The sequence below is a fragment of the Bos taurus genome, chromosome 27 (genome assembly GCF_002263795.3).
Source record: "Bos taurus isolate L1 Dominette 01449 registration number 42190680 breed Hereford chromosome 27, ARS-UCD2.0, whole genome shotgun sequence".
In the NCBI taxonomy this organism is placed as follows: Eukaryota; Metazoa; Chordata; class Mammalia; order Artiodactyla; family Bovidae; genus Bos; species Bos taurus.
The window spans coordinates 42518875-42545544 of NC_037354.1; the positions used below are offsets into that span (position 1 = coordinate 42518875).

The 26670-nt window shown below is 42.9% G+C and overlaps 1 protein-coding gene across 3 annotated transcripts in view; it reads right to left on the reverse strand.

Annotated features, from left to right (window-relative positions):
• Positions 1 to 26670, reverse strand: part of UBE2E2 (ubiquitin conjugating enzyme E2 E2) — a 373873-nt gene that overhangs the window by 195290 nt on the left and 151913 nt on the right. The window contains exon 1 of one of the 3 annotated variants that reach the window (XM_024986324.2): positions 11293 to 11327. The exons of the other annotated variants lie outside the window; for them this stretch is intronic. Coding sequence (XP_024842092.1) covers positions 11293 to 11327 — 35 coding nt within the window. Of the gene's footprint in view, positions 1 to 11292; positions 11328 to 26670 lie in introns of those variants that run through there. 3 annotated transcript variants of the gene reach the window in all.

Here is a 26670-nt window from a genome sequence, read left to right on the forward strand (position 1 = left end):
ACGGACTGTAGCCCGCCGGGCCCCTCTGTCCATGGGATTCTCCAGGCAAGAATACTGGAGGGGGCTGCCAATCCCTTCTCCAGGGGATTTTCCCAACCCAGGGCTCAAAGCCGTGTCTCTTCATCCCCTGCATTTGGCAGGCAGGTTCTTTACCACTAGCACCACCTGGGAATCCAATGGGGAGGAGGTCTAAGGTAATTCTCACCTGTTACAGAAACACTCCACTGAGCTGGGCATTTACTTTGATGAATGCAGAGTTAAGTGGAGAGGGAGGGGCGGGAAGAATAATAGTTCATACAGTTCAAATCTTACTGCAGTCACATAAAAAGCCAATGTTCGATAGACACCAATACAGATATTCATCATATGGTATTCCAACATGCAGAATCTCATTATTACTGAGTTTATAAAGAAATAAGTGTATTATGCCTCGCAGTGTGTAATCCAACATCATTCTCTTAGAAAGTAACGTCACAGGAGGGGAATCCAGAGATTATAGGCAGAGGTTGTTTCTCAGATACAGTCAGTAGTACTTTGCTTCTAGTCCCTGCACAGAACCAAAGAGAAAAGGGAGACGGCGGTGAGAGGCTAGAGAAAGATCCAGAGACGCTCATGAGACGCGCCGACGGCCCACTCTCTGGTTATTGACAGGGCTGAGTCTCCTCCTGCTGTAAGCAGGGCGCTTTAGCTTGTTCTCCGACTGTTTCTGAAGTCACTGCTACTCCGCCAGGGCACTCATCACATGGAGTCACGGGGGATTTACCATGCTGATGACAGAGCCCTGCTGCATGGAGTCACGGGGGGATTTACCATGCTGATGGCAGAGCCCGGCACTCATCACACGGAGTCACGGGGGATTTACCACGCTGATGGCAGAGCCCTGCTGCATGGCTGCAGCGTTACTCCTGTAACCCGTGTGCAGAGCCAACAGCAACTTCTCCATGCAGTGTCGTATCACTTGACGTCCACAATCGACAAACAGCGGAACAAAACATTAGGCTGGATTTTAAAATCAGGCCTCCTCAGTGAACGGTTCAAGGCTCATTTTATTAGATCCCAGGAAAGTGAAACTGAAAATGTTTGAGAGGTGCAGTTTTTATCTGCTTCTGACCGTCACTGCAACGACCATGAAATCCTGCCTATGGGTATTTCCCTGAATGCTCAGATCAAGTACTGCCTTAAGTAATAACTGTACAAAAATAATCACATTGACTCAAGAGGTTAAATCCATTTTAGTTTCATTAAGTTCTGCTTTGTAATCTTTGCCTCATTTTAGGAAAGAATTTTTGCTTATTAATTCTAAGTATAAGCAACCCCTCCCCTTCTAAAAGCAGCCTCCGACGTGCACCCGTGGCCCCAACGCCCCCGTCCCCAGGCAGTCTGCAGCCCGTCCAGCCCCAGGCAGGGCGAGGGGGGCCGGGCTCAACCACGGCACGGACTTGGGTGCAAACAGCAGCGCTTTGAGGCCGCAGGCTCCCTCTGGGCCTTCAGCGGAGTCACAGCCGCAAGGCGTCTAGTGCTGGATCTGAAGGGAGGTATCTTGGAAAATTACTGAAATAAAAACGCGCCTTTGTATTACTGCTAATAGATGCCCATTTAAAAACACATAACTAGAACAGCTATATACCTAAACACAAGTCAGATGAAGTTGTTTTTTCTATTTTGTATCTAATGCAAGGAAGCCATACACACACACGTATGTTTGTATAATATGGTCGAAATCTTCACGACGCTGTGGCTAAAATCATTAACGTACTTTTTATTCATTCATTCATCTTTGGCAGCGCTGTGTCTTCAGTGCTGCTCGGGCTCCCCTCCGCTGCGGGGTGCGGGGCTCCTCTCTGCGGCGGGCTGCGGGACTCCTCTATGCTGTGGGGTGTGGGGGCCCCCCTCCGCTGCGGGGTGCGGGGGCTCCTCTCTGCTGCGGGGTGCGGGGGCTCCCCTCCGCTGCAGGGTGCGGGGGCTTCTCTATGTTGCGGGGCTCCCCTCCCCTGTGGGGTGCGGGGCTCCCCTCCACAGCGGGTTGCAGGGCTCCTCTCCGCTGTGGGGTGCGGGGCTATTCTATGCTGTGGGGTGCGGGGCTCCTCTGTGCTGTGGGGTGCGGGGCTCCCCTCTGCTACGGGGTGCGGGGCTCCCCTCCGTTGTGGGGTGTGGGGCTCCTCTATGCTGCGGGGCTCCCCTCCGCTGTGGGGTACGGGGCTCCCCTCTGCTGCAGGGTGCGGGGCTCCCCTCTATTGTGGGGTGCGGGGCTCCTCTCTGCTGTGGGGTGTGGGGCTCCCCTCTAGTGCAGGGTGTGGGGCTCCTCTCCGCTGTGGGGTGCGGGGCTCTCCTCCACTGCAGGGTGCGGGGCTCCCATCCGTTGAAGGGTGCGGGGGCTTCCCTCCGTTGTGGGGTGCGGGGCTCCCCTCCGTTGTGGGGTGCGGGGCTCCCCTCCGTTGCGGGGTGCGTGGACTCCCCTCCATTGCGGGGTGCGGGGGCTTCCCTCCATTGTGGGGTGCGGGGCTTCCCTCCGCTGCAGGGTGCAGGACTCCTCTCCACTGCAGGGTGCGGGGCTCTCCTCTGTTGCAGGGTGTGGGGGCTCCTCTCTGTTGCTGGGTGCGGGCCGCAGCGGCTTCCCGTGGGGTGGAGCGCGGGCTCTGGGCGCGTGGGCTTCAGCAGCTACAGCACGCGGGTCTGGTCTGGCGGTTCAAGGGCTCCAGAACACAGGCTCGGAAGTTGCAGCACACAGGTTTAGCTCTCGGCGGCACGTGGGATCTCTCCCGGTCAGGGATTGAACCTGTGTACCCTGCACGGGCTGGCGGATTCCTATCCACGCCACCGCCAGGGACGTCCCTAATTGTATTCTTGAAATACAAAATACCAGCTCCCAGATTAGAGTTCTCGAGGCATTTTCTAAACTTTCTCAATTCTGATCCTTAACTACTACTCATGTTTAAGGAGTACACTAATACTGAGTGAAAGCAGAAAAACCCTGAAAATCGCTCTGGCTGGATGGGTCTCTTAGCCCATCCCCGCTGCACTTCATTTGGAAGCAGCAGCGGTCACCAAGCAGGACCGCTGTCCTGGGGCTGACGTTGCTTGGAAACTGTTGTACAACGCCCTCATCTTATTCTAAGTTTATGTTCTTTGCCAGTAAGGACAGGGTAAGTTGCCAAGGAAGGGGCTGAGAGTGACAGTGGGAGAAATAAATACAGGGAGGCGGGAAGCCAGCTTCAGGGGAGTGTCAAGGGCTTCTCCGCCACGTCCCAGCATTGGCATGGCCGAAGGAGAACCTTTTTGAGGGATAAAGGGAACAAAAGGGGAAAGCTAAGAACAGTACAGATTCCCCACAGCAGGGCAGTTGAGAGCACAGGCTTTGCAACCCACTGGACCAGGGTGCAAAGAAAACGCTCCTTTGTCTCCACTTCACAGACACTTGATCTTAATGAACCCTCTCTGAGCCTCCATATTCTCATCTGAAAAATGAGGATAACAGTATTTATCTCATAGAATTTCGAGAATTAAATTGGATAATACACGAAAATACGCCAAGCAGAGTCCTTGACACAGAGCAAATGAGTCACTGTGCAGAGGTTGCTACCATCATTCTTCTTGCTTTGAGGACTTCACCCATACTCCTTCCCCAGCCTACACAGCACGGGCTCACCTCACACCATCTTTTCACCACACTTTCCAGCCATCCAGCCTTCTTTCCAGGACCTGGCTCCTGTCTTAGGCTCTACACGAGCCTCTCTAAACAGAACGTCCTCCCCAAGACACTAACATGATAGTCCTTCTAAGACCGCCAGGCCACAGCTCCACCATCAGCTCCCGAGAGGCCTCCTAGCCACGCACTCTCTGGGCACACAGCCCTTCTCCAGCAGAAGCCCAGGTTTTACTTGCCGACGGAGCACAAGGCGTCTGCTCCTCTTCCTCAGTTGTCCCTTGAGTCCTGCCACATTAGCCCACAGGCTGAATTCTTCAGCGGTTGTTCACAGCTGCATCTCTTGCACCCAGAAAGAGTCCCAAGTACCAGAAGAAGCAGGAGAGAAGGAGGGAGAAGGGGAGGGAGGAAGAGAGCGAAGGAAAGAAGTCTCAGGGCGGAAAAAGGAATCTGAGGGTTTAAACATCAACACTGGATTGGCCAAAAAGTTCCTCTGGGTTTTCCCAGAAAATTTAGGGAAACCTGAACAAGCTTCTTGGCCAACTTGATACAATTTGATAGGGACTTGGTTTTCTATGTGAGTTGACAGGAAGTGAATTTTTGTACCTAAATGTGGTACTGAAAGGCATGGGATCATGGAAGAAGGGTTTTGGAAGTACACACACACTCACACTCACACGGACATGTGCATCCACTTGCAGATTTCAGGAAGAACTCTGAGAGCGAGCTGCCTGCCGCCAGCCACAGGCTCCCACCCACAGGACACATCAACTCACCCACTGTTTTTCCTCATCTATACATTAAACGGCTCACTTGATTGCTTTCCGTGTGTTTTCTTTTATGACCACATGTGGTTTAGTAGGCGAAGAGATTAGCCAAGAATTCTAATCTGTAGGAAGGTTAGCGTGTCTTTGTAACAGAAATAGGGTTTCCTGACTTCGGTATTCTGGCAAATCTATTTTGCAAAATAAAAGCTCATAAAATCTGCAAAACTACATTAACAGGGCTTCATAAAATCTCATCGGCAGCATTTTGTTTGACCAATGGGATGATAATAGCTCAGACAGGAAGGCGTTGCCGTTTTCACGCTCTGAAATATTAGAAGGTTCAAGAGAAGGGAGTAATCTAAGCAACCTGCTGTGCAGTCGAGGAAGGAGCGTAATTCTCAGCTCAGGTGCCAAAGGAGGATGCAAGTACTTCAGCAAAGCGAGAAAGAGCCCACAGATGGTGTATACAGGATTTTTTTTTCCACTTTCACGCTAGCAAATGTTAACATAAATAAATATATTTCGTAATGGAAATGGTGATGGTTAGTCACTAAGTCGTGTCTGACTGTGTGTGACCCCCTGGACTATAGTCTGCCATGCTCCTCTATCTCTGGGATTCTCCAGGCAAGAATACTAGAGTGGGTTGCCATGCTCTCCTCCAGGGGATCTTCCTGACCAGGGACTGAACCCGGGTTTCTTGCATGGCAGGCAGATTCTTTACCAGCTGAGCCACTAGGGAAGCCCCTAATGGAAATCAGTTCAGTTCAGTTCAGTTCAGTCGCTCATCGTGTCCGACTCTTTGCGACCCCATGAATCGCAGCACACCAGGCCTCCCTGTCCATCAACAACTCCCGGACTTCACTCAAACTCATGTCCATCGAGTCAGTGATGCCATCCAGCCATCTCATCCTCTGTTGTCCCTTTCTCCTCCTGCCCCCAATCCCTCCCAGCATCAGAGTCTTTTCCAATGAGTCAACTCTTCACATGAGGTGGCCAAAGTACTGGAGTTTCAGCTTCAGCATCAGTCCCTCCAATGAACACCCAGGACTGATCTCCTTTAGGATGGACCGGTTGAATCTCCTTGCAGACCAAGGGACTCTCAAGAGTCTTCTCCAACACCACAGTTCAAAAGCATCAATTCTTCAGCGCTCAACTTTCTTCACAGTCCAACTCTCACATCTATACATAACCACTGGAAAGACCATAGCCTTGACTAGACAGACCTTTGGTGGCAAAGTAATGTCTCTGCTTTTCAATATGCTATCTAGGTTGGTCATAACTTTTCTTCCAAGGAGTAAGAGTCTTTTAATTTCATGGCTGCAATCACCATCTGCAGTGATTTTGGAGCCTAAAAAAATAAAGTCTGACACTGTTTCCACACTTTCCCTGTCTATTTCCCATGAAGTGATGGGACCAGATGACATGATCTTCGTTTTCTGAATGTTGAGCTTTAAGCCAACTTTTTTACTCTCCACTTTCACTTTCATCAAGAGGCTTTTTAGTTCCTATTCACTTTCTGCCATAAGGGTGGTGTCATCTGCATATCTGAGGTTATTGATATTTCTCCCGGCAATCTTGATTCCAGCTTGTGCTTCTTCCAGCCTAGCATTTCTCATGATGTACTCTGCATAGAAGTTAAATAAGCAGGGTGACAATATACAGCCTTGACGTACTCCTTTTCCTATTTGGAACCAGTCTGTTGTTCCATGTCCAGTTCTAACTGTTGCTTCCTGACTTGCATGTAGGTTTCTCAAGAGGCAGGTCAGGTGGTCTGGTATTTCCATCTCTTGAAGAATTTTCCACAGTTTATTGTGATCCACACAGTCAAAGGCTTTGGCATAGTCAATAAAGCAGAAATAGATGTTTTTCTGGAACTCTCTTGCTTTTTTGATGATCCAGCAGATGTTGGCAATTTGATCTCTGGTTCCTCTGCCTTTTCTAAAACCAGCTTGAACATCTGGAAGTTCACGGTTCATGTATTGCTGAAGCCTGGCTTAGAGAATGTTGAGCATTACTTCACTAGCGTGTGATGTAAAGGCACTGCTTGGGAGGAGAAGAAAATTGAACTGTGCACCTGCGAGGTCAGTCACTCAGTCGTGTCCGACTCTTTGCGACCCCATGGACTGTAGCCCACCAGGTTCCTCCATTGGGTCCTCCAGGTAAGAACACTAGAGTGGGTTGCCATTTCCTCCTCCAGGGGATCTTCCTGACCCAGGGATGGAACCTGGGTCTCCTGCATAGCAGGCAGATTCTTTACCACTGAGCTACCAGGGAAGCCCATGTATTGTGGACAGAATTTTGTAAATAATTTGAATTGGCTTTTACATCGCTAAATTTTTAGTTTGGATTGTATTTCTCAGTTCATCACACATGGCTGTAACTTCTAAGAAGAAAAAGTGTATCTTCTACTAGTTTTCTCATAATTACACTAACAATGAAGTATTTACTATGAAGTTTGTGTTTCTGAGACCTGATTTCAAGGTTTAAATCCAGAAATAAGATGCATCATCAACGTAGAGGCGTTATTTTTCCTTCAGAATTTCTTGAATTCTCCTGGCAGAAACGACGGCATTTATAATAATTTTCAGAAGATTTATTCTACTGGTAAAGACATAAAAATAAAACTAGGCAAATGTCATTTTGACAAAAATATAGAGGTGAGCTGAAAATGTTCACTTAGCACACATCCCTTTAAAGAGACATTTTATACCAAGTTCACCATGAATGTAAAGGGAAAAGTCTCCTGAACTTCCCACATCTGATGCTGTCACTGCCACGTCTCTCCTCAGACCTGTATTCTTAGGTTCTCGGTGATGCGCCATCCATTCCCCAAAGCTGGACAGAGCAGAAAGACCAAGACTACAAGCTCAGACATTGCCAAATGCAGCGACGACTTTGGCAAAAACCAGGCAGTGCTGAGGAACCCTACTTCCCACGTTTATTCCCACGGATGGTAGCCCATGAGGCTCCTCCATCCATGGGGTTCTCCAGGCAAGAATACTGGAGCGGGCTGCCATCTCCTTCTCCAGGGGATCTTCCCGACCCAGGGATCAAATCCGTGTCTCAGGCCTTGGGAAGAGGGTTCTGTAGCACGAGCCCCACTGGGATCCGTTTCAACGACAGAAGCAGTGAAGGCATCTGAGCTGGTGGCTCTCCCGAAGCTGGCAGTGGGCTAGACCTGTCGTACAGGCTGTGGTTCGCCGACTCCCTGCCCCCGAAGTGCTGTCATTCCACAAAAGCAATCAAGTCCTTGGCTCCGACACACACTTGTCTCTCTTCCTAAACCTTTCCACTGTGCCTCTGAGGATGGTGTTCTCCATTTTTCCCAGGCAGCAGAGCCATGTGAACCATCTGAGGGCTTGTTAGAACACAGACTGGAGGGTCTCATATGCAGCATTTCTGACTCAGTCAGTCCAGGGTAGGGCCTGATAATTCATATTTCTAACAAGTGCCCAGGTGATGCTGCTGGCCCAGGGACCACACCTGGAGAATCACTGCTCCCAACTTCCTCGATATTATCGGCAAACTCCATACGACATCCTCAGTCTCTTTACAACAGAACACCCCTCAGCTCTCTGAACTCACCTGCACGTATCGCCCTTCTATCTGCTATCTCGGGAGTCTGCACTGGCGTTTCTCCTCCCTCACCCTCACCTCCAGTAAAACATGAAGTCATGTCATTTGCTGACCCGCACGTATTTTGATGTGCCCGCTTCTATCTGCCTCCCACCTTACCCTCAGCTACGACCTTACTACTTGTCAACAGTGTGCTCCGAACACTTTTCAGAACGCGTGCACAACGATCCTTTTAAGACGAGACTCTTCCTTGCTTAAAACCACCCTTCTGAAAGCTCTCCGAGGCCACAGGAGACTCAGCCGGGACGGGTCCCCACCTTACTCTGCCCAGGCTTCCTCCAGGCCGCCACGCCTGCTGTTCCCAGCCTGGGATTCTTTCCCTGTGCAGTCAGCCTGAACTTCTCAGGCCGCAAGGGCCATCCCCAAGAAAGCCTTTACTGACCCTCCAGACCAGGCCAAGTTTCCCTTAATGTGTACTTGTTTCTAACTATCTGTCTTCACATTAAAAAAACAAAAATAACTGACACTTATTACACTAGGCATTTTTCCAAGCCCTTCATACATTTGTTTGTTTAATCCTCACAAAACCCCACAAGGTAGATGCTCTCAGAATTCTCCGCCTTCTCTCCTTTATTAACCACATGGAGGAGCGGGGCACACAGAGTTTAACAGTTCGCCCAAGTTCAAGTCGCTAGTAAGTGCAAGAGCCAGATGCACATTCACGCCCTGTCTCCAGCCCATAAACCCCGCCTCTTGAGCGCAGAGAATTCTACCAGAGTCCAGTGTTCACATGGCCAGGCCCCACGCAGACACAGTCCGCACGGAGTTGGGCATTTATTAGGTAAATGTGTTGTTGAAGGAACTGATTACATGTTAGCAGAATATTATCTATTATTCACTAGTCTGCATTATTAAGGCTTATTTCAAAAAAGGGCTTTCTACCCTGCCAGCGGTCTCAGCAGAATCAGTTACAGACCTTATCTTGTAGCAACTGCAGTACTATCATTATGTGGATCGAGTCCTTTAATTGCTTTCATACCCACATTTTAATCTACTTGCTAAACCGTTTCACCTACGGGCATATGTATATAGACAACCGTATAAGTCAGCATAAACAGAACACTGAGATATTACCATAATCTAGTTATTAAATTTCTGTGAGAATTATTTTTAGAGAGGAATACATATTCTTGTGGAGTATCCTTATATTCAAAGGGTACAGGGCACAGCAGTAATGGAGGGGTAAAATATTGTCTTGATCACTTCATTCCATCTGTTACAGTTTTACTAGTTTAAGATGTGATACACATATCCCTTACAGTCTAAATTCTAACTAAAGTCCCACTATCCAGACTCAGGAAACATAAAAAACTCTTTAAGGTGGAGCTGTTTTCCTTCACTATTCAAGCTCTTATTATTATTCACTAACCACAATCTCGGAGAAGGCGATGGCACCCCACTCCAGTACTTTTGCCTGGAAAATCCCATGGATGCAGAAGCCTGGTAGGCTGCAGTCCATGGGGTTGCTAGAGTCGGACACGACTGAGCGACTTCACTCTCATTTTTCACTTTCATGCATTGGAGAAGGAAATGGCAACCCACTCTAGTGTTCTTGCCTGGAGAATCCCAGGGACGGGGAAGCCTGGTGGGCTGCCGTCTCTGGGGTCGCACAGAGTCGGACACGACTGAAGCGACTTAGCAGCAGCAGCAACCACAATCTAGGGACCAAACATATTTCATAAATAATGAGGCATCCTTCATTACACAAACTCAGGAAGCAAACAGACTCACATGGCAGAGATACCTGAGTTTAATTTGAGATTTTAAATTAAAGAGGGTATGTGCTTTGGTTGTTTGTACAAGACAGGCACAGGCTGAAAAAAAAAAAAGCTGAGATTTTATGTCTCCTTGGGACAGTGATCATATTTCTAAATCTTTTCATCATCCCTGGACACAGCACGTCACAGATATCCCATAAAAAATTTTGATGAGCTCTTGGTGTTAATACAGCCAAGATAAAGTTCTCATTCCTGAAGTTTCGTTTACAGGTACACTATAAATCTATTTTAGACTATTATGAAACCAGTATTTAAAAAATATAGCTGTTCCAATAATGACATTTACAGTTTACAGAACATGCACACACACACACACACACACGCACACACACACACGACCCTTCCTCCGCCCAGTCTAAGACAGCTTCTCCGTCATTTCAGTCTCCCTCATCTGGCCAGTTCCTCAGTCTTCTTAGAACAGTGGCATTTATGTAACAGGTAGACCAGGCGCCTTGCAGAGCCTCCTCCACAGGGCTGCGCGTGCCGTTTCTTTGTGGTCAGAGCTGCGTTACATGTCTGGGCAGCATAAGTCAGAGGAGGCGTCACAGGGCCTCCTATGGGGACAACTGATGACATGGACACAAGGTTTGTAGACTAGATAGTAATACGGGTATCAGTGCAATACTCTGATGATTACAAACGTACTCTGATTATATAAAAGTATACCTTGGTTTTTAGGAAATATAGGTCAACTTATTTAGAGGTAAAAAGGCATCACATCTCTAACTAGATTTCAAATAGACCAGCCAAAAAAACAAAGCAAAACAAAACAAGCTTGTCTGTGTGTTTCTAGACAGAGAGAAGGAATAATTAAGTAAACGTGGTAAAGCTTCAATATTTGGGGAATGTGACCAAAGGGTACATAAAAATTATTTTTCCTCTTCTTGCAACTTCCCATAACCCTGAAATTATTTCAAAATAAAAAGGCAAAAAAGGGAAAAATATAAATTAAAAGAAATAAAATGACCAGTGTCCTACAAGTCACCCCAGGAACCCAAATAATCAAAGTTTTTTTAAATGAATTATAGTTGATTTATAATATTGCGTTATTTTCAGGTATATAGCACAGTGATTCAGATATTCTTCAGATTATATTCCATTCCAGGTTGTTACAATATACTGAGTATAATTCCCGTTGTTTTTGCTCAGTTGCTAAGTCAGGTCCGACTCTCTGCGACCCCATGGACTGCCGCATGCCAGGCTCCCCTGTCCTCCATGACTACTACAGTCTATGGGGCTGCAAAGAGTCAGACGCGACTGAGCAACTAACACTTTCACACTTTTCACTTTTTCATATACACAAATACAAACATATATTTATATTACTTATTAATTTATTGAAATGTGATAATGACTTGTGATTCAGATATAAATAAGTATGAATGCCAAAAGCAAAGATATAATGATATTTTTATTAATATAGAACATATGAAAAACCACAGTAACAGTAAATCTGAGTTTTACATACCCTTTCAATGCAAGGTTGTTCAAAGTGGAAAGCATCTACAAAGATAAACCAGAAAGAGATTTTTAAAAGACAGGATTAAAATAAATAACCTTGCTGGGAGTCTGCTAAATCATATACTCCAAAAAAAAAAAGCAACCCCAACAAACTAAAGAAAAATATATCCATGTGAATATAACCTCCATATTCTTAGTAAATATTATCCTGTACAAAGTAAGTAATACTCAATCAGTTTTATGTGAACAATTTCTCCAAAAATGAATTCGAAGAGTGTGAGGAAACCATTCCCACAAGGAGTGTTTTGCAGAGCCCTCTAGAGTGTCTGGAGCTGCTGACAACTGGAAATACCAAGAGAAAAACTGAAAAGCAGGAGGGAAGCAACTGAAATGGCTTCACCAATTTCACAGAAGAAAAATGCTATGCTTAGGATGGCTTTGAAATAAATTTAAGTTTTAGAAAAATATAGTTTAATGGGTCAACAAACATTGCAAACGTATAAGGGTCCACACCTGTGGACCTCAGTTGGTAAATCATCTGCCTGCAATGCAGAAGACCCAGGTTTGATCCCTGGGTTGGGAAGATCCCCTGGAGAAGGGAATGGCAACCCACTCCAGTATTCTGGCCTGGAGAATCCCATGGACAGAGGAGCCTGGTGGGCTACAGTCCACGAGGTCACAAAGAGTCAGACACGACTGAGCAGCTAACACTTTCACTATTTTCACAGATGGATAACTATTAGATTATTTCAGCCATGACACCCATTCAGCCTCAGCCAAAAACCTAGCAGGCTTTGATAAACTGTTATGACAGACATACAGTATTTGGAATGATTCAAGACAGGATAATTTCTGAGGCATGACACACACTCCGTGATGCTTTTGATAAACTGCTCCCCTTTGCCAGCTCGTGCCTTCCCTTCCTTTCCGCCTAGGCCGACTCTACGTGAAGGGACGGTAGGGAGTCTATATGCCTAACGCTGAAACCAGCAAGACACCTGCACATACCCCACGCTGGCCTATCAGAATTAGAAATAGGTGAGCTTTGTGCTTCCTGTCTTATTCAGCTCCCTCTCATCGTACGGTGACCCCTGACACCCACACAGCTCACAGAATCAGCAAAACCTCTCAGTGCCTGAGCAAGTCACCCCACCAGCTTGACAACTACTTTTTCATGATAAGAGGCTTTTAGTTCTCAGCTAGTCAACTCTGGCATGGCAGTTTAAAAACGCATTTTAATTAAAATGATTCCCATAAGACTGAAAACATTTATATAGGAACCAAGGTACTAGGTAAAGAATTACAGAAAAAATCAGGGTGGCAGTAGATAGCAAATTAAGCAAAATGCTTCTGCTTTCAAAAGTATGTATTTTTGCCCACCTATGAGAAAAGGAACAGTGATTAAATAAGTCTTACTAAAAGATCTTTATTTTCTTCTCTTAATAGTCTAACAGGACTGAAAGAATTATAAGAACGTGGTATACCAAGATTTGCAAGACATTTGCTAAGCTATCCTATGATATTCAAGATAGAGAAGTAGGTGGATCTTTAGTTAATTGAAGGACCAAACTCAAACAGTACTAATTAATAGTTTGAGATCAAGTTGCAACTTGTAAAGTGTGACACGCTTTGGACCTTGTCCAGTCCCTTTTAACACTTTTCGGGTAATTTTCACGGAAGAACAAAAACGAGAAATTTACACATGCCACAGAACTAAGAAGGGCAGTTAACATCAGAATTAATCTTTTTAAAAAGACTGTAAATAGATGAAAAATACAATAAAACACAATGAATTCTTTCAGCACTTTTCAAGGTCTCAGTGTATTTCAGATCCTGTGCCAGGAATTTGGTTTATAAAAATTGTAAAAATTTGGCAGATCTGACTCATAGACTATCTTTTCTTACATTTTTATACAATGTTTAAAGGCTACTTTCCATTTATAGTTATTTCAAAACATAGGCTATGTTCCCCATTTGTACAATATATCCTTGAGAATACCTTATACCCAGTAGGTTACACCTACCACTCCCCAAACCCATGCTGCCCTTGCCCCCTTCCCACTGGTAACCACTGGCTTGTTCTCTGTATCTGTGAGTTTGTTTCTTTTGCTTCATTCACTCGTTTGTGGTGTTTTTCAGATTCCACATATCAATGATATCATATAGTACACATCTTTCTCTGACTTAGTTCACTTAGCATAAAACCCTCCAAGTTCATCCATGTTGCTGCAAATGGCAAACTTTTGTTCTGTTCGTGGCTGAGTAGTATTCCCTCGTGTGCATACATACACCGCATCTTCTTTATCCATTCATCTGTGGATGGACATTTAGGTTGCTTCCACATCTTGCCTATTGGAAATACCAATATTATGAATACTGGGGTGCATGTACCGCTTCAAATTAGTGGGGTGGGCTTTTTAAACATTTATACACACATAGGAGTGGACCTGCTGTGTCCTATGGTAGCTCTATTATTAGTTTTTTGAGGCGCCTCCGTACTGTTCTCCATAGTGGCAGCACCCACTCACATTCCCACCAACAGGGTAAGAGGGTTCCCTTTTTTCCACGTTCTTGCCAGCATTTGTTATGTGCCCTTTTGGATGATAGCCATTTTGACAGGTGTAAGGTGATTGTGGTTTTGATTTGCATTTCCATTATGAATAGTGACGCTGAGCATCTTTTAATATGATCTCAGGCTCATTTTACACTTTCCCTCCCTACACCTGGAATCAGCCTCTTCTCCAGGGAACTGCTGTCTTTCAGTGGGGAAAGGTAACAGCAAGATCTGGGCATAGGTATACTCATTGCTCTGGGAACTGCCTTTTATGTGGATGGAACAGGAACTGAAATATCATGAGCTCATATTGATGGTAACCATTCAAACTGGACATTGTAGGATTCTTCCCTAGCTTCTTTCATTTTATAACTTTTATTTCATTTGTAACTTTCTGTTATGCTGAATATCTTGAGTTCTAATAACATGCTTATCTGTTTTTATATATAAACATAAAAAATTTTTAAAGTTGCAATACTGCTATTAGTAATAACGAAATTACTGAACAAAGTTCAAGATTTCTGTGAAGTTTCATGTCCTTAAAATGTAACTCACTAAAGATTTCTCACTTTTTTATATACCAAATTCCCACACGTTCTTGGTATACTCTAAGATTTTATATTCTGTTCTATTCTGATCCATTCTTCTGTCCAGGGATAACTGAATCTTAATAGGTATGTGATAAATCAAGTGAATCTCTAACTGAAGGTGGGGAACAGCAGACACAGTTTCTGATACAAAAGCCTCGAACAGGTTCTTCTCTTTCAGTTGTTCATTCATTTTCCAGTTCACACTCTGGCAAAGGAACACACCTAAAACTTCCAAGTTTTGGTTTAAAGTTTCAAAGGAGAAATAATCTTAAAGTTTTGGGAAGACTTGAAACTGAAAAGCATGAATTAGGCATCCAATTCAATCAAAAACAGTATTTGTATATATGAAAATTTCACTTCTGTAAGCTATAAAAATTCGTGTATTGTTTTCAGTTTTTTTTTTTTAATCAAAGATCAGATAGGAACTACTTAGGAGGAGCGAAATTTGCTTTTGTTTATCCTGGAGCAGAGTTTAAAATACAAAGAGCTTTCAAAGTAAGCTGAATGCCATCAACTCGGAGAGAAATTCAGCAAGTATCCCTTGAATAGCTTTCCTGAAAGAAGTGATTTATTTGAGAGAATTAATAAAGATAGCTTTGTTTAGTGTTACAAAATGGCATAAAGAAACCAGCAAAATGACTGTACAAGGAGATGACTCAATTCTTTATAAAAAAAACTTTTCTAAGTTTTGCAATGAGTCAGTTTAATGCGGGACAATAAAATAACAGACAGACATCAAAACCAATTATGAAAATAATCTACCACCTCAGATATTTGCCTTCTTAGTGTGTTTCCATTTTCTTTCAAAAATGCCAGCTTAGTATTTAAGTAGGATGGGAGCTGACAAAGTCAAAGTATTACATTTTCTAATATATAAAATATTTTATTAATATCAGAGTATTAATATGTAGCTCTTCACTAAATGATGAAATATTACATGTATATTAAAGCATTATTATTAAAAGCTTTAAATTCCTCAGATATTTAAAAAGTAACTTACATTTCAGTAAGAATGCGTTTGTAAACAGACCACCATAATGCCATAAAGCTTTTAGTGAGATCTCTTCTCCCTGAACGTCCTAAAGAGAACGGCTTTCTATGACCAAAAGTATAAGACAACAATGTTAATTAGCATATAGAATATCCCCCAAACAACAGTACTTTAAGAGACTGGCAGTGAGAATTCCACTTGTGAAATATGCTACATATTTTACTGTCAACAATAAAAAATAATCACAGTGTAATTACAGAAGCAGGCAAATGCTGAGAGATACTGTTCAGACAGTGTGACTGGTCCTTATTTACCGATAGTTTTACAGTACTCCACAAATGATCATGAATCAAGACTGCAAAGAATGGCAACGAAATGCAGGTTCCTACAGCCTTAATTTCTTTGAAAAACCGCTGGCAGTTTTTCTCAGGTAGCTGAAGATTATCAGGTAGTTCAGAATACATGTATATAATGTCACATTCCATCCATTTGAAGCTCAATTTCAAGTTTTCATTCTTTTTCCTCTTTATTAACTATCCTTCCCAGGAGCAGTCATTGTAAAGGAAATTAATGGTAATTTTTGTCCAAATGCCCGTTTTGTGTTATTTATTAATCTTGTTATTTATTTGTATCTTGTTACTTCTGAAAAGGAAATGCAATACGTGACAGCCCTTAAAGGTAAATCATTGAAAATCCCATTAAAAATCATGTGGTCACTACAATCTAAAAGCTGTAAGTAACAAGACCACTGAAAGAAGGAAAGGGAATGGGACCCATGTAACAAAGGAGGAACAACAGGCCCAAACACTGGGCTAAGGAAAAGGCTGCTTCTGCGCGCCTCAGCCGTGCGCTTCCTGGCGGCCAGCGCTGTTGGCAGATGTGCGTATTTCTGTCCGGGAACTTTATCAGGCGGCGTTTTCACTGGCAGAAAGCGTAGTATTTAGGTACCGAGGAAGCCACTTCTGGGTGCCAAGCAAATGTTTTCCACTAGCGCTTGAAGTCACTTTACACTTTACAAAGACTCCTCTGGCACTTTCAAAGAGGGATGACAAGGAGTGACGAGTACACACCAGATTCCATGCACAGAAGAGGTAACCAGCGGGGACCCACTGCCGCACAGGGGACTCTGCTCAGTGCTCTGCGGTGACCTCAGTGGGAAGGGACCAGAAATGAGGGCATGTGTGTACACGCGCAGCTGCTGCGCCCCGCCGTACCGCAGAAACTCACAGGACGCTGTAAGCGCCTGCACTCAGCAGAAACTCAGAGAGCAGTGGTGACAGGGGTGCGTGCTGCCAGTGCTGGAAAATCCAGCTGCACGCTTCCCGACACAGGTGACGAGCGCTCAGTGGAGAGGAGACTTGTGACGACACTGGGGAGAGTGTGATGGGCGACTCCTGCCTGTTGCTTCCCTGCCCCACCTGCAAGGCCCACCCTTACCTCGGTGCTGGAGCTGCTCTTGAACACCGAACAGACTCCAGCTTCAGCGTTAATCTGAAGCAGTAACAGCCTGGGAGGCTCTCTGAGATCAGTGGCTGTCACACTGGTCCCGGGGGTCTTGGAAGGCTACCAAATGCAGCGGGTCCTGAGCTTCCAGGGTTTTAAAGGAAAAGCTCTTTTTCAGTTTTACATGTGTTTAAACTCCCACACCTAAAACCTCTTTCAGTTATTAACAAGCTCATCCGAAATGATGTTTACGCCAGTCCCTTGGAAGGCTGCCTTGAGGGAATAAGGTACTGACATGTGAGTGACCAGCCTTGCATACGTATTAAATACCTTTCTTGGAGAAGTGCGAGAGTTACGAGGGCTAAAAAGAGATGCTGATGATCCAGATTGGCGATGAGGAGGCAGAACAACCTTAGGATAAGTTTTCTGGCACAAAAACAAAAGCACCTGCCTACTTCACTTTTCTTTTTTTTCACCTGAGAGAGAAAAAATTAAGAAGACTCTCCACAGAGCTGCCTTTAAATTCATTTGTCTTGATTAGAGCAGTCAGAGTGGTGACTAACAGTATTAAAATTACTTGGAAGTATTTATAACTCCATGTCTTATGATTAGTAGCAACAATAGCAAGCAATGGTAGAACCAAGTAGCATCTGGTAAGTAGGGAGTTTACAGTTTACAAGAATTTACACTTGACCCCTTGTGTGCGTCCCTTAATACTCATAATAATTCTGAGAAATACAGATATATTTCTACCAGTCAGTTTAACAGATGAATAAATCAAGGCTTACAGAGGTTAAGCAGCCTCTGATAACATACGTACTATAATCTAAGACTTAGGTTCACTTCCTATAACTTTGCAAAGCTCATGTTCTTCCAAAAGCCTCATTTGTTAAATTAAACATTTCAGTTGCTGGTGCATTTTGTCTGCTCAGAAAGAGCAACATTAACTTGATTTTTCTTATTATTTAGAAAAGAAACAACTATTAGCCTTACACAAGGCTTACAATATACACTAACGTTACTAACAAGCCATTTCAGTAAAAAAAACAAGTATATGATTTTCCTTTTAAAAAATACACTAACAGTTCATCTTCTTGACTCCAGTAAAACTTATTAATATTTTTGCAGTGATTTTTTTTTGTTGTTTTTGGTTTCTGTGGTTATAGAAAGCTTCTCAAAAGTCTCTTCATCCTGCTATGTGATCTGAGCCCTCAAGACCCCTTTCTCCGTCATGAATGACGGGGGCAACAGTCGCTGTGATGTAAACACTCTACAGCTGAGTGTCAGCGGTACATACTTACAGGACGCACAAAAACAGACAACATATTCATTTCATCCTGCTTTAATGACTGAAAATTTCAAAACAAAACATAACTGAAGAAATTATAACTTGAGTTTCTTTCAGATCATCTAGAGTGGAATTTGAACAACAGGCATATGTTTCAGACAAGACGACAAGAAATTCATGACAGTCAGTCAGTAAACTATGCTCGCATATTTTGTGCTGACTAAAAGCTGGATACTTCTTGCTCTCTGCTGCTGTGCTGTTTTGAAGTCTCCAGGAGCAGCCCTTCTAATGTTTTTTTCTGGATGAGAATGCAGTTGGCCACACACTCTGGAGAGAGGCAACTGGCTGTGCGATTAAGACAGGAGAACTGCTATTGAGACACGAATAATCCAGATTAGCTGTCTCTTTTGCTTAACATTTAGCTAATTTGTCAAATTTCTCACTGGTTTTCTATAAAGATCTTTACATTTATGATTCAATCAGGACTTTTACTGTGTGCAAATTTGAGAGAAATAAGGCTTTAGTGCTTGAGTTCTAGCAAATATGCACAGAAATGAGTACTAAGCCAGAATTTCCAAACCGGTTTTCTGGTTGTGTGAATGATCCAGGCACTTCTTTCCCTCTGTGATGCTTTGAATCAGTAGTCATTTTGTGGCTCTCAAATATATTTATTTCTCTAACGGTTTGCTGAATCCTTGGAGTTCAAAGACAAAAGAATTAGGCTATCGATTATGAAGGGGGAAAAAGAATGGGGCAAGATTGAGTCTGGTTTTCAGTGGTCTAGTCTATTTTCACCCTTTCTATTGGTCTATTTTGACCAAATCATAGAAATGTTAGGCTTTACTGGGGGGAGGGGGTCGTTGGCTGTTTAGTTGCCAGTGAAAGTCGCTCGCTCAGTTGTGTCCGACTCTTTGCCACCCCATGGACTATAGCCTGCCAGGCTCCTCTGTCCATGGAATTCCCCAGGCCAGAATGCTGGAGTGGGTAGCCTTTGCCTTCTCCAGGGGATCCTCCCAATCCAGGGATCAAACTCAGGTCTCCTGTATTGCAGGCAGATTCTCTCCCGTCTGAGCCACCAGGGAAGCCCAAAAATACCAGAGAGGGTAGCCTATCCCTTCTTCAGCGGATCTTCCTGACCCAGGAGTCGAACCAGGGTCTCCTGCATGGCAGGAGGATTCTTTACCAGCTGAGCCACCAGGGAAGCCCAAGAATACCGGAGTGGGTAGCCTATCCCTTCTTCAGCGGATCTTCCTGACCCAGGAATTGAACCGGGGTCTCCAGCATGGCAGGAGGATTCTTTACCAGCTGAGCTACCAGGGAAGTCTATGGAGTTGCTAAGTAGTGTCCAATTCTTTGCAACCCTGTGGACTGTAGCCTGCCAGTCTTCTCTGCCCATGGGATTTTCCAGCCAAGAATACTGGAGTGGGTTGCCATTCCCTTCTCTAGGGGATCTTCTTGATCCAGGGATCAAACCCACATCTCCTGCATTGGCAGGTGGATTCTCTACCACTGAGCCACTGGGGAAGCCATTTTGGGGAGGGAATGGGGTAAATTTCTGAAATAATATAAATAATATTATTTCTTGGATCAGTAGATTAATACAGACCATCATTTCTTGGGAATGTTAGCAGATGTCATATGCAAATGAGTCCATCTTCAAAAAGCTGAGACACAGGAAGTTAAATTGAAATAGACATCTTTACTACTGGGTGTCACAGAAACATATTTGTTAAAAATGTTCAAAGAAAGGGATATGGAAGAAAGCATTTGTTGGAAATTCACTTCACCATGGAATCCTTTTAATGGAGTATGTACTAACTTCTCACAGATTAGGAAAACACTAAATTCTAAATTAAATTTAAAAACCAACCATGCTATAAAACCCTAAACTAAGTGTCTGAAATATAAATCACTGATTGAGACTATCTCAAATTTATAAACTTTGTATTTGAAGGGTATATTAAAAATAGTCTGTACAGGCCAAACTGCAGGTCAGCTCACTGACAGAATATACCTAAACATCAAGAAAAAGTTTTATGTCAGGTTTACAAACGAAGCTTAAAACACAAAGCCAACACTGTGTGTATGTATTTTATATAATGGTTTGTGGAAAGCAGTGCATTTCTTTAAAATGTATTAGTTCATTTGTCCATGACTTATAATCTATGAAATTAACCAGCACCCACAAAAGGATAACACATCACAGAATACACTGTGTGTCTGGGGGCAGCGTGGGTGATGGTAAGTGAATTAAATACCTTAAGTGGGGGGGAAGTAGAAAATTTTCACAAATTTAACAAATCTTTTTATTTTGAATCTATATGAAGTATTTTTATTTAAACCAGGTAGGTATGCTAACAGTTTTATTCAAAACATTGGCTTAGAAGGCGAATTCTTTTAAATGAAATGAAAATTTGGTTTTATTTTAAACAAATGCCCACATACGTAGTAGTCACATGTATTTGAAATAAAGCTTCTTCTTAAAACACTAAGGCTGGATTTTGTTTGTAGGCTCTTTAAGTATTTTTATCTTCAGCACTGCTGTAACTTACATTTGATTTCATTAAAAGAAGGCAAGTCAGCTTTGCCTTAACTATCCTGTGGCAATACAGGAAACAGGATCTTTTAAATATATATTTCTTTTTATTCATTTATTTATTTGGCTGTGCTGAGTCTTGGTTGCAGCACTCCAGATCTTCGTTGCGGTGTGAGAGATCCTTTAGTTTCGGCATGTGGGATCTAGTTCCCTGACCAGGAATCAAACCAGGGACCCCCACGTTGGGAGCAAGTTGTCTTAATTGTTGGACCACCAAGGAAGTCCCAAGAAACATGGTTAGTTTTGAAGGAAAAAAATTACGGATGACTTAGAAAATAATGTTCATTCGAAAAATTATCTGAATCTAGAGACCGATGGTGGTGATGGCTGTATAAAAATTCAATGTACTTAATGCCTCTGCAGTGCACATTTAAAATTATTTAAATGGCGAATTTATGCTGTACATGTGTATATACATATAATCACAATTTAAAAATTAAATTTAAAAGCATCTGGTTATAAAAGTACATTTTTATTACAGAAGATTTAGAACATAGTGAAAAACTCAAGCTAGCTACTGTAGAAAACTCAAACGGTAAACAATTTGATGGGCCAGACTTCCAGTTTTAATTGTACTTGTTTTCGTAATTATACATATGCTTTATACGTTTAAAATAATCTTTCAAGGTTTTTAAAAATATTTAGAGCTCATAGGCTTGCTTTCAACTTATACTTCAAGCTTAGCTTTAATCCACTGTAAGTATGCAGAGTAACAACGTCAAGAAGAGTAAAATGCCGTCCCCGGAAGCTCATTACTTTTACTTGTTTTACATTTGGGCGAAATAAAAGTGAATGCTTAGTTTATTTCTAAGAAAGCAAAGTATACATTAATTCATTTAAAACATTATGCAGGGTAGTAAAATTAAGGGTTATAAACAATGGTTTATTCAAAAGTCATAATAATTATTATGAACAGGGTAAAAGGTAAAGTTTTTGACTTAGCTACTCTCCTGTGTGGATCACAATAAACTGTGGAAAATTCTTCAAGAGATGGGAATACCAGACCACCTGACCTGTCTTTTGAGAAACCTACATGCAAGTCAGGAAGCAACATTTAGAACTGGACATGGAACAGACTGGTTCCAAATAGGAAAAGGAGTATATCAAGGCTGTATATTGTCACCCTGCTTATTTAACTTCTATGCAGAGTACATCATGAGAAATGCTGGGCTGGAAGAAGCACAAGCTGGAATCAAGATTGCTGGGAGAAATATCAATAACCTCAGATATGCAGATGACACCACCCTTATGGCAGAAAGTGAAGAGGAACTAAAAAGCCTCTTGATGAAAGTGAAAGAGCAGAGTGAAAAAGTTGGCTTAACGCTCAACATTCAGAAAACAAAGATCATGGCATCTGGTCCTATCACTTCATGGGAAGTAGATGGGGAAACAGTGGAAACAGTGTCAGACTTTATATCTAGGGGGCTCCAAAATCACTGCAGATGGTGATTTCAGCCATGAAATTAAAAGACGCTAACTCCTTGGAAGGAAAATTATGACCAACCTAGATAGCATATTCAAAAGCAGAGACATTACTTTGCCAACAAAGGTCCATCTAGTCAAGGCTATGGTTTTTCCTGTGGTCATGTATGGATGTGAGAGTTGGACTGTGAAGAAAGCTGAGCACTGAAGAATTGATGCTTTTGAACTGTGGTGTTGGAGAAGACTCTTGAGAGTCCCTTGAACTGCAAGGAGATCCAACCAGTCCATTCTAAAGGAGATCAGTCCTGGGTGTTCTTTGGAAGGACTGATGCTAAAGCTGAAACTCCAATACTTTGGCCACCTCATGCGAAGAGCTGACTCACTGGAAAAGACTCTGATGCTGGGAGGGATTGGGGGCAGGAGGAGAAGGGGACGTCAGAGGATGAGATGGCTGGATGGCATCACTGACTCGATGGACGTGAGTCTGGGTGAACTCCAGGAGTTGTTGATGGACAGGGAGGCCTGGCGTGCTGCGATTCATGGGGTCGCAAGGAGTCGGACACGACTGAGCAACTGAACTGAACTGAACTCTGCTCAAAAGTCTGGTGACACAGGAGGTAGTGTAAACTTCCCTGATGCCTCAATATATAAAACACTTCACCATCCTCAGCCATCAGTCACTAACGCAAGAGGTTGGTTCATCCTTTTATGATACATGGTCTGCTCTTGAGCAAGACCATCTCGTTTTCTAAAATGAGAGAGCAATATGGTTTTTTACTTCTAAAAGAACTGAGATTGTTTAGCTTTTATATTATGGTTTTGAAATCACTAGTTTGCTAATATGTTTAAGTAACACAAGTTGCAGAGAAATAATTGTACCAAAAGAAAAAAGAAAGGAGAAGAAAGGGAGAAAAGAACAACAGTTGCAATAAAGTAGTTCTCATATGTCACTTCCTGAGAAATAAAACTAGATTCTGACTTTTTAAGGATCTATAGGAATAAAAAGCACAAACTTTCCCCAATTCCTAAAGACGGATTAAATTATTTTGTTACGAAAAGACATTTAAAGGGTGATCAGCAGGATTTCTTCCAGGGATGCCAGGAATGGTTCAGTATCTGCAAATCAATCAACGACTGACTTGAAGTTGAAAAACAAAAGTCACGTAATCATCTCAATAGATGCAGATAAAATCTTTGTACAAAATTTAAAATTCATTCATGATAAAAACTCTCCACAAAATGGGTATATAGGGAAATTCTTCAGCATAACAAAGACCATTAGTCCACAGTTAACATCATACTCACAACTCAAGTGTGAAAAGCTGAAGCATTTCCTCTGAGTCAAGACAAGAGTACCCATTTTGGCCACTTTTATTCAACACAGTATTGGAAGTCCTAACCATAGCAATCAGGCCAGAGAAAGAAATAAAAGGGATCCAAATTAGAAAGGAAGAAGTAAAACTGTTAATGTTTGCAGATGCCATGATACTATGCATAGAAAATCCTCCTGACATCTCCAAAAACCTACTAGTCAATGAATTCTGTAAAGTTCTAGGATACAAAACTAATCTACAGAAATCTGTCGCATATCTACACACTAACAACAAAGAATCAGCAAGAAAAATTAAGACAACAATTCCATTTATAATCATGTCAAAGAGAATAAAATACCCAGAAATAAAATTATCTAAGGAGATAAAAAGACCTGTAATTGGAAAACCGTACAACACTGATGAAAGAAATAAAAGATAATACAAACTACAGATTCTTTTCATTTTTTTAATAGCATGTTAATGGATCGAAGGAATTTGTATTATTAATATTGCCATACTTCCCAAGGCAATCTGCAGATTCAATGCAATCCTTATGAAAATACCAATGGCATTTTTCACAAAACTAGAACAGACAATTCTAAAATTTGTATGGAAACACAAAAGACCCTGAATAGACAAAACAGTCTTAAGAAAGAACAAACAAAGCTGAGGAATCACACTCCCTGACTTCAGACTGTACTTCAAAGCTACAGCAATGCACACAGTACGGCACTGGCAAAAAAACAGATACACAGATCAAAGGGGCAGAATTGAGCCCAGAAATAACCCACACTTACAAGGGCAGCTAGTCCACGAAAAAGGAGGCAAGAGCATACAACAGGGGAAAACAGCCTCTTCAATAGATGGTGTTGAGAAAACTGGACAGCTACTTGCAAAAGTGTCAAACTGCTCTTTTACACCATGCCCCAGAGTAGATGGAAAAAGACTCAAGACTTCAGTGTATGGCCCGAAACTATTAAGTCCTGGAAGGAACACAGGCAATATGGAATTTGACATCAGTCTTACTGGTAATATTTTTTGAATACATCCCTTCAGGCAAGTGAAACAAAAGTAAAAGTGAATGTGCACAGTGAACAAAATATTAACAAGGCAAAAAGGTCCCCGACTGAATGGAGTAATATATTTACAAATGATACAGCACATAAGGGTGCATCTGTATATCCCAACTGAACTCAAAACCAAAAAAGCAAACAGATAAAAACTGGGTAGAGGACGACGTCCCTGGTGGTCCCTGGTTAAGAATCTGCCTGGTTAAGAATCTGCCTGCCAATGCAGGGACCTGGGTTTGATTCCTGGTTCAGAAAGACCCCACAGGAGGTGGAGCAACCAAGCCCGTTCCCACCACTACTGAGCGTGAGCACCCTGGGGCAGCACTCCACAAGAGGAGCCACGCGAGGAGCAGCCCACGCACACCTGGAGGGCGGTCGGTGCAGCAACAGAGGCCCAGGGCAGCCACAGATGGATAAATATTCCTTTAACTGGGCAGAGAATTACAAATAGACATTTTCCCCTAAGAACACGTATGGGTGGCCAGTAGCCACACGAAAAGGTGCTCAATGTTACGAACTATCAGGGAAATAAAATCCAAAACCACAACTGGATGTCAGCTCACATCTATCAGAATGACTGTTATCAAAAAGACAACAAATGATACGCATGGCCAAGGATGTGGAGAGAAGCAAACCCTCATGCACTGTTGGTGAGAATCTAAACTGATGCAATCTCTATGAAAAACAACCTGGGGCACCTCAGAAAATTAAAAATAGAACTACTGTAAGATGCAGAAATTCCACGCCTGGGTATTTGTCAGAAGAAAACAATAACATTGATTCAAAAATATACATGTACCCTATGCACACCAGAGCAATGTTTACAAAAGCCAAGATATGGACGCAACCTAAATGCCTATCAACAAAATAACAGATAAAGAAGATGTGGTAGATACACACAGTGGAATACTGCTTTTTTTGGTTGTTTTGTACTCAGTCACAAAAAAGAGTGAAATCTTGCCATTTATAGAACACAGACGGACCTAGTGGGTATTATGCTAAGCTAAATCAGTCAGACTGGGGAAGACAAATACTGTATGGTTTCGCTTCTGTGGAGAATCTCAAAAGCAAATGAACACAGCAGAGCAGAAACAGAGTCACAGATAGCGAGAACAAACCGGCAGCTGCCAGAGGGGACTGCAGTGGGGGAGGAGAGAGACGAGGGCAACCAGGAGGAGTAAACTTTCAGTTACGTGATAAATGAGTCACGGGTGTGAAACGCTCAGTGTGGGGAATACAGTCAGCAACTGTAACATCTTTGTTCGGTGACTTACTGTAACTAGAATTGTCACAGTGATCCTTTTGAAATGGCACAGAAACACTGCATTACTATCTGTGTACCAGGAATTAACTTAGTATTGAAGGTGAAACAAATTCATAGAAAAAGAGATCAGATTTGGGACTTCCACATGTGGGAGTGGAGGGTGGGCAAAAGGCACCAGACTTTCAGCTGTAAGACAAACAAGTACTGGGGGTGTAACGCACAACTCCGTGACCACAGTTAACACAGCTGAATGCCACACGTGAAAGCTGCGGAGGGCAAATCTTAAAGAGTTCTCACTGCAAGGGAAAAACTTGTTTTTCTATTTCTTTAATTTATAGTAAATCTCATATCTATATGGGATGATGGATGTTCACTAAAATTACTGTGCTCATCACTTCCATATATACGGGATAAGAGAAACTTTCCCATACTGAGTTATGCGGAATCATTCTGTCTTATGCAGGAGTTAACTTGAATTTTATGCTAAATGAAACAGCCTATTGGTGGCCTATCAAACATACACCATACATCTGCTTTGATTATTAAAGGAAAAGGCAACATTCACCAGAAGGAAAGAACATCTATGTTAAAAAAAAGAATGAACGACTCTTGACCTGGGATGCTGACGGTGGCCCTCCTCTGATGAGAAAACTCCCTTTCCGGCTGCTGAGCCACGCTGACTCACCAAGTACATACTGACTTAGTTGGAAGTCCTGAAGGAATGTCTCCCTGTCGTGTTGATGTTCTTGGTTCTGACAAGACAGAAAACTGATGAAAACTCTTCTTCTCCATGGTCATTTAGGAGGCTCTGTTCCAGGCTAGAGTCCTCAGTTTGGCTTAAGTGAAACTCTTTT